The 16,720-nt window shown below is 38.0% G+C and overlaps 1 protein-coding gene across 1 annotated transcript; it reads left to right on the forward strand.

Annotated features, from left to right (window-relative positions):
- The first annotated feature begins 9,091 nt into the window (after positions 1–9,091).
- On the forward strand, positions 9,092–14,615 carry LOC126965959 (23 kDa integral membrane protein-like). Its single transcript, XM_050809839.1, has 5 exons — positions 9,092–9,154; positions 11,389–11,577; positions 12,843–13,016; positions 13,803–14,042; positions 14,520–14,615. Exons 1-5 carry the CDS (start codon positions 9,092–9,094, stop codon positions 14,613–14,615), a joined length of 762 nt encoding a protein of 253 aa, XP_050665796.1.
- The last annotated feature ends 2,105 nt before the right edge of the window (positions 14,616–16,720 follow it).

Genomic DNA, 16,720 nt, shown 5'->3' on the forward strand with positions numbered 1-16,720 from the left:
GGCATAGCCTGTACTATGGGTGCAAGACAACGATATATTTAATACAATATACTTACTTAATTACATAAATACAAATAAACATACACAGTAAAAAACATATACATAAATAAAAACTCGGAAAAAAACATTCATATTCATTATAATATAAATGATTGCATCTACCGGGATTCGAACACGGGACCTCTAGCTCAGTAGGCAGGGTAACTAACCACTGGGCTATAGGGGTCGTATAATATCGAATATCTAACTAATGTTCATCACTCGAACATAATATGAACCGGGAGGGTACCGACTCTGCCAGAGAAAATCCCTCCATACTTTTCTTGCTCGCTCGGGCCACCCATCGTGTTCTGGGGAGTGGCACAGAGTCACTTGTCGCTGAGAGCTAACATGTATATATGACTCCATTTATAATCTGGATTTGCGCAATCCACTCCAGAATCCACACACATCAGGTATATCCACTGATACTTCAACGCACCAACGTCTTGAGTCCTCACGCTCTTAGGCAAGATATATGCCATGCCTATGCATATCAAATATAATAATAACGAATTAACAATAGACTTACAATATAATAGCCAATAGACAACAATGCATGGACGAGAGAAAATCATATCTAACGGAGATACAACAAGAAAGAAAAGGTAAGTGAATCTGTTGTTAGAGCGCTTACGCACTACGTCCGATCCGAATCCGACCCGTACCCGTGAAAATACGGTCCGGTGGTAGTCGTAGAACTATTTCTAACGGGAAGAAATCGGATGACGGAAGCCGGATCTAGTGCGTAAAGTAGAAAAAGTTCTACGACTACTTCGGACCGTGTTTTCACGGATACGGATCGGATTTGGATCGGACGTAGTGCGAAAGCGCTCTTAATGTAACCGATTTGGATTGACAACCTCCTTACGGCCGTTCCCAATATTCAGTCTATCTCCTACTTGAGATGAAAATCGTAACTATCGTTGACTTTTCTGTCCCAATAAACTTATCGACGGTAACTCACCTTATCCGTACACGCTGTCTGTCAATGGGACGACGTATAGCTTACCTGCGATAGAAGTTTGTATGGAAATTTCAATTCACGCGTCCCAATATGAGGCCATAAGAATGACATATCGGGTATATTGGGACAGCTTCAGATTATTGACTGCTAATTACTGGCAGTAGATGGTAGTAATTTATCTCTATCTGTAGATAGTTTATTGGGAACGCCCGAGTATTTTGAATATTAAATAACTAGCTAACGCATACGTTGACAATTCAAAATTATCGGGCTGTTAGGTTGTTTATACGGTAGTATCTTCTAAGTATGTGCAATTAACAGTAACTTGATATTTACGTGGCTAATGATATCATTATGTGAAAGTTCATCAACGCTTCTTTCGAGTGGCTTTTTCTTTTTTTCAGTTGCTCACTACTAATAATACTAATAATATTTTTAATTATTATAACACTTTTAAACTTTGAACACGATTCATATATTGGATGTAGTACCTTACAAACTAATTTTATATAATATATATTACAGCTATTATGAAATACACAAATAAAATTTGAAAAACAACCCACGACCTCCGGCGTTCCGTGGCGGTGCTCTAACTAACCAACTGAGCTAACCGTTCGAGTGACATATCGTTATATAATCTTGTATGCTTTGTTTAACTCTCAGGTTGTGACTTCATCTACGATTTCATGACGACCTGTATAGCCGAATGGTAAGCGATCCTACCTACTAAGCTAGAGGTCCCGGGTTCGAACGTGTATTTGCACTTAGATATAATTTTATATTTTAAAAAGGCCCGTTGAGTTGCTGGACGTAACCTGGGCTACTCAGTTATGGTAGTAGATTCTGAATTATCCTTTAAGTGATACATGTTATTAAATAAAAATATGGTGACGCCAAAATCACACCTTTGAGTTTCAAAATTACTGAACTAAAACCCTTCTACTTTATACGGTTTCCCCCGACAGCAACACTCCGCAATCGTATTTTACAAAAATTGGCATCCATTGTTCGCCATGTATGATCAGGTGGCGGTCTTCTCGTGTTACTTGCAAAGCGAAAAGTTAAAGGCTGGAAAGGAAAAAGAAGAAGTTCTTTTAAATTTGTAACGTACATGGCGCGTTTATCTGTGAGGAGGCTACTTTGCACAGGATTCCGGCTAGATTATGGGTGCCACAACGGCGCCTATTTCTGAAATTTCTTCTATAAATACGTATGCGTAGGTAGGTACATATTCTGAAAAGATGATCCCAGTCTTTAAATTACAGCGCCCTCACATACTGAGTGTGTGGCGGTAATGCACATACTCCAGAGTGACTGAATATAATAATAATAAAATATTTTATTTGAAACTAAAGTATTATACAAAATAAAGTCATGATTAAATTAAATTAATAGGAAACATATTATAGATACTTAGATAACTATTAAAACTAAGCGGTAGACAGAAGCTCCAAATAGGCTCAACATCATAATGCTAGCACATAATAGAAAATCTTCCACTTGAGACCGTCTGTGATCTCACAACCATCCTAACACTTATACGATACGTTATTAATAAACCAATTTTTATGACGCTTTGACTTGCGACTTAAACGGTTACTCGGTATTATGTCACATCCAATTGCCAATTCCGTGGCCATCTGGAGGGCAAAGCCAAACTGGCTTCAAGGAAACTGGGCGTCATAAATAGAGCACGGCAATACTTCAAGTCGGCCCACATTCTAGCGCTCTACAAAGCGCAGGTCCGGCCTCACATGGAGTATTGCTGTCATCTCTGGTCTGGCGCACCCCAGTATCAGCTCGATCCATTTGACCGTGTGCAACGCAGAGCAGCTCGAATTGTCGGGGACCCAGTACTCTGTGAACGGCTGGATCACTTGGCGTTGCGTAGAGACGTCGCTTCATTGTGTGTCTTCTACCGCATTTATCACGGGGAGTGTTCCGAAGAGCTGTTCAACCTGATTCCTGCCGCCGAATTTCACCTTCGAACGACACGCCACAAGTTACGATATCATCCTCACCATCTGGATGTGTGGCGGTCCTCCACAGTGCGGTTTTCAAGGAGCTTTCTTCCTCGTACCACGAAGCTGTGGAATGAGCTTCCTTGTGCGGTGTTTCCGGGACGATACGACATGGTTACCTGCAAGAAAAGCGCGTATACCTTCCTTAAAGGCTGGCAACGCTCTTGTGATTCCTCTGGTGTTGCAGGAGAGTGTGGGCGGCGGTGATCACTTAACACCAGGTGACCCGTACGCTCGTTTGTCCTCCTATTCCATAAAAAAAAAAAAAAAACATCCAGAAGACACTTGTGTTGTCTACTCGTTCTGCGGAATAACTCAAATGTCTCGACCAGTATCATTTACCAGTGGGAGGCGCCTTTGAGACGGATGCTGGCTAGATTATGGGTACCACAACGGTGCCTATTTCTGCCGTAAAACAGTAATGTGTGAGCATTACTGTGCTTCGGTCTGAAGGGCGCTGAAGCTGGTGAAATTACTGGGCAAAAGAGGCTTGACATCTTATGTCTCAAGGTGACGAGCGCAGTTGTAGTGCCGCTCAGAACTTTTGAGTTATTCAATAATCTTGAGCGCTCAGCACTTTTGAGTTATTCAATAATGCAGTGCGCATTGTAATGGGCATTGCGTATCAAATACCATCAGCTGAACGTCCTGCTCGTCTTGTCCCTTATTTTCATAAAAAAAAAAAACGAACGAAGCGTCAACGCTGTGTCAACTGTCAAATAAGCAGTCAATCGGTCAATATGCTCAGCGCAATTCTCAAGGAACTTTCTTCCCCTAATAGTCATTCTGCAACGTTTATACCAAAATGTTTCCAAGTATATGAATGCATTTAAAAATAACAAGTAGCGGTGATCACTTGCGTACAGGTGACCGGTACACTTGTATGATATCCAATTTCTACAAATTATTCGCACACAGCAAAGCTATATAAATCTAATTAGGCCTCGCGACTGTCCCAAATTGCAATAAAAATCGCGAATTTACAAAATTAACAAGTTTACAAGGTACACATATTTCTAAAAAAAATATGCTCCTATATCGACCGCTAGAGGCGCTGTACAGATTTACTTGAAAACATTTGACGAAGGGCGAAAAACAAAACAAAATTGAAATTAGTTTTAAAGTTTTACTATGCAAAAAATAGAGGGGACAAACAATAAATATTAATCTGATGTATCAAGAAGTAAGATGTAAAACAAGCTTTTTTTTAGCTAATGAGATGAAAAGTTATATGTGTCAAGTACAAAGTATTTGGAATCTCCTGAAGGCTTAGATAATTTATGCGTCTAGATAGAGCCTCATGCATGCATGCAACGCATGAAACAGGCCAGGTTTAATACTTTAGTGTACATGAAAAGTTATGTCTTACACTCGCGATATGTATGCAACTTTGTACTAGTTGTGCATTGCTCAAAATAGAGTTTAACAGTTTAGACTTTTTTTCTACGTTTTCACAAGTTTCATAGTCTATCTAGACATATAAATGATGTAAGGTCCTAACTTAAAGTCACTCTTTACTCTCATACCCATACAAAAATTAACCTTTCACTCTTGAACACATTAACCTCTTTGTTTTATGTACTTGGAACGCTAGATGGCGCTTTATTCGTTATTAAGAAATATTCATTTAAATTTCCCATAACATGTCTGGCGAGTAAATATGTCAGATGATCATGAACACCATAGAATTACAATATAATAGCGTAAAGCAATATAAAGCGAATCTATACTTACTATAACCGATTTTGATTAACAAGTCGTATACACTATTTTCACTGAACTGGCGGCTGTCAAAGTGCTTTTGTGCCTGTTTGTTATTCGCCATTTTGGCGCTGTTAGCCATATAGCGAGAGTCTACAACTACAACATTACGACCTCAGCTAAACAAACATCGATAGATTTTTTACGTTGATTCCTGAAGTATATATAACACGAAAAACGAATGAAATTAATTTAAAATGCAAAAATACTTCAGAGTACTGTACGCTTCTCTCGCAGTCATTTGTATTGTACGTCAAAATTAGTTCCCTGGACGCTCGCGAGTGGCGCTTCAAATAGATAAAAAAAATTGCTGTCAAACACATGGAATAGCCTGTCCAGTGGTATTTATACAGGCCAGTGACTATCTAAAGCACACATTGACAAAATTGTTCACGTCGGGTTGTTAGGTTGGTCACATGGAACTTTTTCTTATCTTGATAAATATCTTCTAAGTCCTTTTCTGTACCCCTGACAATATACGTACATTGACATGTAAATTCCATAATATTCGGTAGACTAGTTTAGGCATGAAGTGGTAACTAACAAAAAGACATTTGTATTTTTAATATGAGTAAGAATGGTAATAACTCAAGTCATTGGTTTAATTTCACAGGAATCAAGATAACTCTTGGAATAATTCTGCTGGAAGAAGTCTGTTGGCTCCCATCCTCATCACGGCTGCTTCACTGGTCGCATTACTTTATTAATGCATAATTAAATAAGAATGATTTAAGTTGTAGTGTTATTATTATTATTAATATTTATTATTGTTGTGTTATCTATTGTGAATTATTTATTTAACAAAAATCAATTATAAGAAAAGTAATAAACAATCTAATTATGACTCCAATTTTTCCCTTCAATTTTCTTCACCGAAGTTTTCCGAATCAGCCTTGCCAATAAACGCGGGAAACGTCCGAATAAACCAATCATAAGCAAAATGTCTATTTGTAAACATTTTGCATACTCAGTTTTAACTGACTACCAAGTTTATTTGTAAGGCCGTATGCCGTTGCCAGTAGGAATGTTTAATAAATAAATTCTTCATGCTTCACAAATGTAAAGCCTGCGATAGCAAGTACTGTACGTTTGCCAGTTTTTCCAGTACTCTAACTTAAAATAAATCTTATCGACGGCAATCAGCATAGCGAAACTCTATAAGAAAAAAGGTCCCATAGTATAGTGCCTATCCGTCGCCACTGTCGCAGACCACCAGTGAACCACCGCGTTTGGCAGTCAACAGATTGGGATAGGATGCGTTCCTTTTTTGCATTCTACCCTCGGGGCAAGGTATGCTTGATACTGCAGGGCATGACTTTTTTCATACCAAGCTCTGTAGTACCGATCGGTGGCAGATCACAGCCCTGGTTCGAAGCGCCAGTTAAAGCAGCATCTGACTGCAAAAAACAGGCGTATCGAACTTGGGTTGTAGCGCTGGGCTCAAAGGATCCTAACTGCAAAGTTCTGAAGAGGAAAGACAACCGTGCCTCCAGATGTTTTAAGCGGCAAATCGCCCGTGCGAAATCGAAGCACGTCGCCAAAATTGGCGAGCAACTTTCCAGTTACCCGACAGGAACACGCAAGTTCTGTTCGTTGTCGAAAGCTGCTCTTGGTAACTTTAACCAGCCGTCCATGCCGCCGTTGCACATGATGAATGACACCCTGGCCCATACGGTAAAAGAGAAAGCCGATCTCCTGTGCACTCTTTTTGCCTCCAACTCGACTCTTGACGACAACGGAAAAACACCGCCGACGATCCCGTGGTGTCAGAGCTCACTGCCTGAAGTACAGTTCTGACAGAAAACTGTTCGGCGAGCTCTGTTTTCGTTGGACGTCAGGAAGTCGAGCGAACCGGATGGCATTTCTCCAATCGTACTTAGATCGTGTGCCCCTGAGTTAACGCCGGTGCTAACGCGTTTATTCCGGCACTCTTATTCAAAAGGCGTAGTCCCTGACTCATGGAAGTCAGCCCTTGTCCATCCGATCCAAAAAAAAAAGTAGACAGTTCGGAACCGGCAAACTACAGGCCTATTGCTATTACCTCCCTGCTCTCTAATATCATGGAGAGCATAATTAACCGCCAGCTCTTGGTATATCTAGAATGTCACCAGTTGATCAATGACCGGCAGTACGGCTTTCGCCATGGTCGGTCGGCAGGCGATCTTCTGGTATACCTAACACATAGATGGGCGGCGGCGACTGCATTGTAATGGGCAGGGCGTATCAATTACCATCAGCTGAACGTCCTACTCGTCGCAACCCTTATTTTCATAAAAAAAATCCCCTTATGGGTGAAATATCATAAAATCCTCATAGCAAACTTCTACTTGGCGAAAGGAATATTCCGGATTTCATGTCTCTACGCCTGATGGTTCCAGATATATAGTGATGTGTTGGTGAAAATCTCAAGACAACAGATAATAGCAAAAGATAAAACGTCAATGGTGCAATATGTAGATCGTTGACCGTTACCACAGCGCCACGCTCCTGCGATTCCTCTGGGATGCGGTTACAGTAGAGTATGGCCGCGGTGAGACATACCATTAGGTGATCATTATTTAAGCTCGTTTGTCCTCTTCCATAAAAATAGATTCTAAGACTTATTGAGAGGTTTCTCTTTGAAAATCAAAATAAATCTAATCATAGTATAAGAAGAATCCATACATTCATCGGTTACATATAATATTCGTACTTGCTCTATATAAGTCATACTTAAAGTATGTCACTGGAAATAATGATCTAAGTATTTATAATTAATTCGATTGCAGAACCTGCAATTTATCATCGGAGAACCTTTTCGTATTAAACATTTTACCATCGATTGTTACTTTTCACTACGCGACTGAAAGGTCTTGTTGAGACAAAGTTCTATTTGCGCTATTGGCTGTCTATACGCAAGGAAAATGCATGTCAATAAATTTATATTCCCACGCTACACGTTGTCAAGCGAAGCGATATGCAAAGCGATAAGATGAAGTATGAGCGGTCATAGATCATCCTTTCATCTTTCTGGGTTTGTTTGTTATGGATGGCAAAGATGGTAAGCAGTGGTGAGGCAACTGCTTATGGACATCCACAGCACCGGAACTTTAAGTTAGGAATATTCTCTAAGCTAATTCCCTAAGTTGAATCGGTTTGGGGAAATCGCAGCCCGATTTCAAAAACTGGCTGTGCGAGGCAAGTAGATCCACGCGAAATGTGTGGTTTTAGAGTAACAGACATTCAGCGCGATAGCGGCTTGCGGGGAGAAATTAGCATTTTGTCATACTGTCCATTGGTGGAATTCCACTGCTGGTATAAACCCGAACAAGTCCTTTGAGCAATCCCCGTGATATATCTATAGGCGGTAGAAGATGCTGAGAGAACCCACACCTCTATACAACGCCAAAGAATCAAGTCGATCGGAGATGACTTGCCCACAGATGATTGAGTCACTCTTCCTTGTATTAGAAAGGACCCGGAAAAGACTATATATATTATACTGTGATATGACTTGTGATGTGATATGACTATATATATTAGACGTAAATTGTTCATGGACATGGGCTATAATTTTTGGGAAGTTCTTATCAAATTGCTTTGAAGAAACCAGCTGGCATCATCACTTGGAGAGATGTAGCCGTAGATAGATAATTATTGTGAAAAATAATAAGAAATTATCACAGGACAATTTATTTTGGCATCGTTGCTTCATTTTAGTAATCTATGAAAGTGGTCGGGTGTGTCAGTGGTCACTACGATATTTCGATTACAAATCCTAAGTCCAAACCCATTGAAAAACGTTTAAAACTCTTTTTAAGTTTCCCTAAAGGGCGAAGTAGATAAGGTGATTTTCTGTTTACCAATGGATTATTTTAGTTCGTAACAATCTGATGATAAATAGATCCAAAGGATCTAGTTAGATAACTAAATAGAGAAAATAATCACTTTAGCCAAAGAAAAGAAAATCCAAAATCAGAGAGAAATCTATATTCAGATTTTGATTTACCACATTCAGGTTTCATTTTAGGGCAAAACGAGCGTACGGGCCATCCAACTCAAGAGGCATCATAGGAGCGCTGGCGGCCATTTACATGATTGAAAGCCCTTATGTTGCAAAGTCCAGGAAACATCCCGAAAATATAATTTGTAATAAACAAAAGAAAATATAGTTTTTCTAAAACCGCCAGCAGCTCTTCCAAGGTCTACCATGTCACAGAACTAGGTCATCAATAACATAATGTCCATTGCCAGAGATCGATCAATATCATCGCCATTAGCCAGCAACTCGTCACACAAAGCGGACACATTTTAAATAAACATGAAACCTAGAAGTATTCGCTGTATTAAATTTTTCCTGACTCTTTTTAACATTGTCTTCATTGTAAGTCTTTTCAATTACATTACACATTGTTTAAGCTTGATTACACTTGTTCACTGCTTGAAGTTTTAAATAAAGCCTTTTTAAAGCGTTTATTGATTAGCCTACCCTCCTTTGTGTGAGTACAATGCTTTCATGGTCATTCCAATTTAATCGATCGACGAATACTTAATTTGAAATCACAGCGTTGTGAGTCTTTTGTTTCATGTTTGGCATTAAATGTTGTATTAACATAATTTCTATTTTATAAAGTTTATGTCGGTTAATTTAGGCGAGTGGGGACCGCAGGCGCTCATTTTGTACGAAGTACGATTGTTCATACGAAAATACTGGTAGATTTGTTGCGTTGAATTAATGCCGCCAGCCCAAGAAATCGCCAAAATAGCGCATAATTGAAGCCATTTCTTGACGTTTTATATAAAGCTTATATTTTTACAATAAATAATTATATATCTACAGAATATGAGAGGAACATTCATTTTTTCTTTACATTTCTATTATTTATAGACAGTGCGAAAACATCACCAAAATACCCCTAACTTTTACAATTGCAGCCATGCTAATAACTCCATAGATAATTATTATACGAAAATTTATTAATTGTGCCCCAATACTATTTAACATGACATAGTTTTGTAAAGAAAATTGTATAATGTTTGCAATAAATCCTTCCTATTCTGAATTAAAACTATAGCGATCCCATGCGAAGATTCCCCAAGGCCATGGGCTCGGTGCCCAGCCTTAACTTATCAAATAAATATTTGACTTAACTTCTAAATGGATAACAATAAAGCCCATTTGAATATATATATTTTAGGTAGAATTGTGTGTTTCTACTGGTAGTATCAAGGGTAAAATCAAACGTATTCTTGTGACACAAATTGACCGTTCCGAATGTGATGAGGTTACGTTCCATTTTAGGGCAATCATATCATGCGTATTCTTGTAACAAGATCGAACGTCAATTTTTGGGAGATGCTGATTCAAAAATTAGAATTTTGGTTGAATTTACAATTTGATATCATAGATAACTATTTTAATAGTAGTTGAAATATTTTAGATTTGGTAGAACAATAAAGGTAACTTCGAGCGAGCTTGTCATTTAAATATCGTTGACGCGCGGCTCCGATTGAATTATGCATAAATTAACGTTCTAAGGAAATAAGAAGAGAATACGAATACTAGAGCAAAACGTGGATAGGATTGAAACTTAACGTTAACGATTTCGAAATTACGAGAATAGCACTCCAAGATGCAGCCATAAAGCATAGCGCTACAATATCCTAGACAAACTAAGCGTGCAAGAGAGAAGACCTCTTATTGTTACTGTAACTGTAACCGATTTTAATCGACAAGTCGTTAACAGTTAGCCACGCTTGGAATTAGTTCCTTTCCTAAATGTACATCTGCTGTAAATGCAAGAATAAGCCGCCATTTTACGTTATTCTCTCTACTAAAAAAGCTTGTATTTTATGTTTATAAGTAAGTCAAAGTTAAGGTCAAAAAAACTTAATTCAATTAGGCTTAAACTGACCGATTTTGAATCGTCACTATCAATTTTATTTATGAATCTACCATATGTTCGGAAAAAGTTGAGCTCGTGAGAAGAACATACAAGAAACTCAACGGCCACTCTTTTCAATCAAATAAAGTTTTTCACATCGTATTTTGCTTTGATTAACGCGAGTGTTTTCAGGGGGACTGATAGACGAGATCTGGAAAGGTATTGAAATGTCGGATTAACTAAAATAATAATAAAAATGTATCTTTTACTCAAAAAAAATTATAATAATAAATAATAAATATCTATTTATTTTCTCCTCACAAAGATCTTAAAGCTAAAACAGTACAGTAGTGTTACATTTTTTAACAGATAGTATTTTGTGAGGAGCTGGTGTCTGAAGTAGGTTGACCCTGTATTACAGGTCACCAGGACCTCAATCAAAAATTAAATTAACCTCAAAAATCTAATGTAAAAACACAGTTACTTACTTAATCATTTAAAAGTGTTTTATTTAAATCAAATAAAGTATTTTACAATGGCTGTAATATAAATAACAAATTAGTTAGGGCATAGTATGTTGCTGCATGCAATATATGAATCGTGTTTTAATAATATAATATTTCATAAAAAGTAATAAAGAATAAACTGTTTAAATATAAATTATCGTTTAAATGTTTTTAATATTCTTATATAGAAATATGTTTTTAAAGGTTGATTGTCATTTGTTTTACAGTTATTTGCCCTTGTTTTAATGGCAGTATGCGTCATCAATATGAGAGATAAGAAGAGTAAGCCGGAGAAACAGCTGATGCTGTCATACGGAGTGCTCTCGTTCCTACTGACGCTGACTTTTGGTTTGTTGGTGGCGGCGCTGCTTGGCTGCATCGGTGCACTGAGAGAGAATATTAAGATACTTTACGTGGTATGTAGATATTAAGACTGTGGGTTTTGTGAAAACTAGTCGCTGCTTGGCTTAGTAAAGAGCTAATAATAGAAGAGATGCCAAAATCCATCATCATCTCTAGTTACGGATACATTGCTATCACCGTTCAGTGACAAGATCGTATCTATATATAGTTATGTCCAATATTGTTATAGTCCAATGCTTTATGTCGATAGGTTATTGAAATGTAAGTAAGCGTAAAAGGATAGATTTGTCTACCTCTAGTAAGTTAAACTAAGGATAGATAGGTTATTGAAAACGGCCGTAGGTAAGTTAAAATCTCAGGTAATAATAACTGACGTACTTCTTTAGACCTATTGTCTAGCCTCAAATTGGGAATATTAAGCATAGCCTCTACATTGGAGCCAAGAGAAAGAAACTTGAACTTTACTTAACCAAAACTTATGAGAAAGCTCATGGTCGCTCAGAGGACTATGGTCGGAGTTTTTTTGTGAGATCGAAATGAGGAGATCCGTTGGAGAACCATCGACATCCCAAATGGTTGCGAAACAGGAGTGGCAGTGGACAGGGCACATAGTTCGACGGACAGATGGCCGTTGGGGCAGTAAAGTCCTCGAATGGCGACCACGTACCGGAAGACGCAGCGTTGGTCCGCCACAAGATGGACCGACGATCTGGTCAAGTTCGCCAGAATACGTTGGATGAGGGCAGCGCAGGACCGATCGTCGTGGAAATCTCTGGGGGAGGCCTTTGTCCAGCAGTGGACGTCTTCCGGCTGATGATAATAATGATGGGAGCCAAGACAACGACATTCATGACTCGTAAACAAACATTAATGTTCCCCATGTAAACGTTTGCACCAATTGACATAACTATCTTTAAATAGCAGTGTCATTTGAATCTAGTGAAAAAGCAACGAGCAATAATATAACACGTCACAATTTATTCCCGCGGTTCACTGCGAATTAATATAAAACAATAGTACCTATATGATAATTTTACTAATTATGAGACTCCGGTCTTTTTTGGGTCCTAGAAGTGTAAATTTTACCATTTTTAAAGATTTGCACAATTGCATTTGAATTCGCTTTGAATTGTTGTTGAACGATATTACACATATGGCTACAGGTATTATTAGCAGCCATATTTACTTGCCGATTTTAATAAAGTCTCCTTTAACCATATCATATTTGATTTTATATTCTTTTTCTACTTCATGTTTTCCACTATATTCATTTGCACTAATGCATCATTTATTATTTTGAATGTGTATTATATTTCAGCATGCCTGTTTCTTGATATTCATTGTGTCAGTCGAGATGATCGTTGGTATCGGCGGAGCTGTGCTGAGCGCATGGATGGGCGGCAGTAATGACTTCAGAGTTCAATTTTACAAGAACTCCACTGTGGATGATGGTGTTAACCAAGTTATGTTATGGGATAATCTGCAGTCCGAGGTATGATACATTTCTGTTTTAATAAAACAAAACATTATAATTTTCTGGAGTAATATAAGTATTATTTTTATAAACTACATTATGTTGCTCTTATTATTATTATATTATCCTTACATAAAATTGACGATTGAAAATGATTAAATATCTTTTAAATTAATAAAGATTTTGACTATGACCGATGATACCAATATGTGTTATGTGTGTAAACGAGAGACTCAACGCGGCCACTATTATGATCTGAACATCTCTCACAATGATGTTTTTAAAGAAAATTCTTCCCCGTACAGGCAACCTGTGGAATAGACTTCCTCCGGCGGTGATACCAAGTGTACCAAAAGCGTACCTCACACATTTACTGCTTACCGCTCGGATCCGAGTGATCTATAACAGCGGCGTCTACTCCACTCGGATCCGAGTAGAGTAGAACCTTTTTTTTAATGAAAATAAGGGACGAAAACAAGACGTTCAGCTGGTGGTAATTGATACGTCTTGCCCATTACAATGCAGTGCCGCTCAGGATTCTTGAAAAACTCAAAAATTCTTAGTGGCAAATTCTTAACTGCGTTCGTCACCATGCGACATAAGATGTTAAGTCTCTTTTCCCAGTAATTTCACTAGCTACAGCGCCCTTCAAACCGAAACACAATAATGTTTACACATTACTGCTTCACGCTGCATCTTATGCTATAAGAATGATTCCGATCGGTTCTGTAGTGTCGCAGTATAACCGAAGGAAAAAACAGTCTCTCTATTTATTAGTATAGCTAATGATAGGTTTATGTATAGAATCAATGCTGTGGTGTCGACGGTCCTCAAGACTACGCTATACTGGAGAGGGAGATCCCTGTATCATGCTGCGCCCGCGCACACCCGCTCCGGGACGGCCGAGCGAGAAGGCACTTGCACTCCGCGTGCCTGGCAGAGAAGACGTACTATACGAACGGTTGTGAGGAGGTGATGCGGCAGAAGAAGGCTTTTAAGGGCACTGTCTTTATTTCTACTGGGATCATATTCTCCTTACTCGAGGTATGTACCTATATACCAGACAAGCGCGAGTCGAAAGTGCACTTAAAGGTTTCCATACCAATAAGGTATAGATTTTACGACTTTGTACTTTTTAGATACTTCTGTTACTCGCCACCAAGTCTTCTCCAACAGTCAACGAACGCCAGCAGATCTAGACCAGAAGATCGACAGCTGATTGACGATGGCGAAACCCGTTCTGTTGGCCATTGATCAACTTCCATTTCTCTTGTTATATTAACTTAATATTGTTCCTCTCTCTGCCTGGTGCCTATGTCAGTGCTTCGGCGAATTGGTATGTTCAAGATATATTTACTCTAAACTGGGTTAACTTTTTTAAAAATTTACAACAAAATCTGGAACATAATTTAAAGTCCCTGAGTTTATGCTCCCGTTCTGTCATTTCGAATCGGTGGTAGTTTTGGACGTTCAAGAAGTTTGAACTATTCTATTTTGTTATATGTTTTATTTTGTTTTCAGATCGTGTGCATCATTCTCGCGATATACATGGCTCGTTCAATAAGAGGAGAGAGAAGAAGACTCCAGCAAAGCTTACAGGCTCATTTCGAAAGTTAACAGCTCTTACTGTACACACGTGATACATTACATCTTATAAGTCACAGGGTGGGAGGTGATGTAGTCAGGAGTTGTATCCTGTTGCGCTACATCTTTGTTAGTTTTGTGTCAATTTTATCGATAGATGACGGTCATCTCCTTGTTTCATGACTATTTACTTATTGTCATGTCATAGTTACTATATATACTGTATTTTGATCACAAATAATACTAATTCCTCAGATTAAAGGTTGGTCTCCACTGAGGGGTAGGGGTAGTTCAACCATTGACGCTGGTGTCGAGTTGATAACACAAATTTTTGATGGCTGGGAAGAGTCGCATGACGCTCTGGGCGATTTCTGTGATTTGTCCAGGGCATTTGACTGTGTACACCATGATACATTGATCAGGAAACTACACCACTGTGGTATTAGGGGTGTTGCATTAGATTTTCTCTCTTCTTGAGTAATAGAGTCCAAAGAGTTGACGTGAATGGAAAGCGTTCCCCAGGGTCAGCGGTTACTTTGGGTGTGCCACAAGGCTCAATACTTAGACTATTTTTATTCTTAGTCTACATAAACGATATACCCCATCTACTTTCACAGCATTATGTCTTATGATATACTGCTGTGGTGGAATGCTGCAGATAGTAACACCATCTTTGTGCTGCAGAAGAGGGCTATTCGTGCAATTTACAATATGGGTCCCAAAGAATCACTCCGTGAAAATTTTAAAGAGATAAGTTTTATGACCGTCAGTTGTCAATATGTAGGTGCACAGGAATATTAACTTGTTTAAGAAAAATAGCGATGGTCATAAGTTTTATACTAGGAATAAGGATAAGCCCGCTGTTACCACTACCAGGCTCTATAAAGTCGATAAATCATTTAAAGGGCAGTAAGGTATACGCTTTTATAATAAACTCCCAAGTGTTATGCTTAATCTGCAGGCAAACAAATTTAAAAATTCAATTAGACGAAAACTTTTTAAAAAAAAATTGCTATAATATAACGAATTACTTAAATGATAAAAATACTTGGGAATGAACTCGCTCTAACTCTGTTTTAATAAAACAAAACATTATTATTATAATTTTCTAGAGTAATATATTATTTTTACAGACTACATTATGTAGCTCTTATTATTATAAGAAACCAAAAATTGACGATTCAAAATAATTAAATATGATTGCAACGAATAAAAATATTTTGACTTTGACTTTGCGTTCCAACTACATACGGCAGGCGCAAAGTACGGCAACTAGTACTACTACTACTATTAGTTAGCCAGTCTCGAACAATGTGTGACGTTGACGTGTTCTGTTAAACTTTGCTAATAATTGAAACTAAGACTAAACTAAAACTATTTATAAGAATAATACTACAAGAAATATGAAAGGCACTGGGATGACATATCATCAGTAAGTATTTTGTATTTCATTAATTAATGTAAAATAACACGACGCGTATGTTACAAAATTTGAAAGATGCCATTGATGACAAATGCCACGCACACAAGCATATAATAATTGCCGTAATAAAAAAGCTATTGTTCTTAGGTAGTGCAGTATCTAGTTGGAGCGCAGCGGAGACCAATCCTTAATCTATGTTATTAGCATTTTAATACTAATGAATTACAAGCAAATAGTTAATTATCTCGCACATCTGCTATTTCAGCTAAGTTTGTTCAAAGCTTCGCAATATGAAGTGTTTTGATTCTTACGTTAAAAAACAGCAGAACTCTGTGATACAACTTAGTATTCAATGTTAATTAAAAATATGTATTTTATATGTTTTAAGTAAAAGCTGTCCGGGACCAATAATTATAAATAATTGTCTTTAAATAACGTTTAAATACGATAAGTTAATGTTTTATGTGTAGAGAATTCATTGAATTAAGTATTATTTTGCGCAAATCCATAATCGAGTTAATGTTATACAATGATAGCTTCAGCGTCAATTCTCAGGAGCTGTTCACTCGCCAAACTCTAGTCTAGAACGAAAGAGCCTTAGGTTGCCTGGTGTGGAAGCGAAATATGTGTCGAATTGGTTTAAGTAAGGTTTCACATTACCAACTAACCAGGCCGTTCAGTCGCACATAGACTTGATTTCACCAATGACACTTCA

This window comes from Leptidea sinapis, chromosome 1 (genome assembly GCF_905404315.1).
Source record: "Leptidea sinapis chromosome 1, ilLepSina1.1, whole genome shotgun sequence".
Taxonomy (NCBI): domain Eukaryota; kingdom Metazoa; phylum Arthropoda; class Insecta; order Lepidoptera; family Pieridae; genus Leptidea; species Leptidea sinapis.

Coding starts and splice junctions, on each gene's coding strand:
- LOC126965959 (XM_050809839.1), top strand. CDS start 9,092: ATGAAACCTAGAAGTATTCGCTGTATTAAATTTTTCCTGACTCTTTTT. Junction 9,155..11,388: donor TTTTTAACATTGTCTTCATT/GTAAGTCTTTTC, acceptor TTTGTTTTACAG/TTATTTGCCCTTGTTTTAAT. Junction 14,043..14,519: donor TCATATTCTCCTTACTCGAG/GTATGTACCTAT, acceptor TTTTGTTTTCAG/ATCGTGTGCATCATTCTCGC.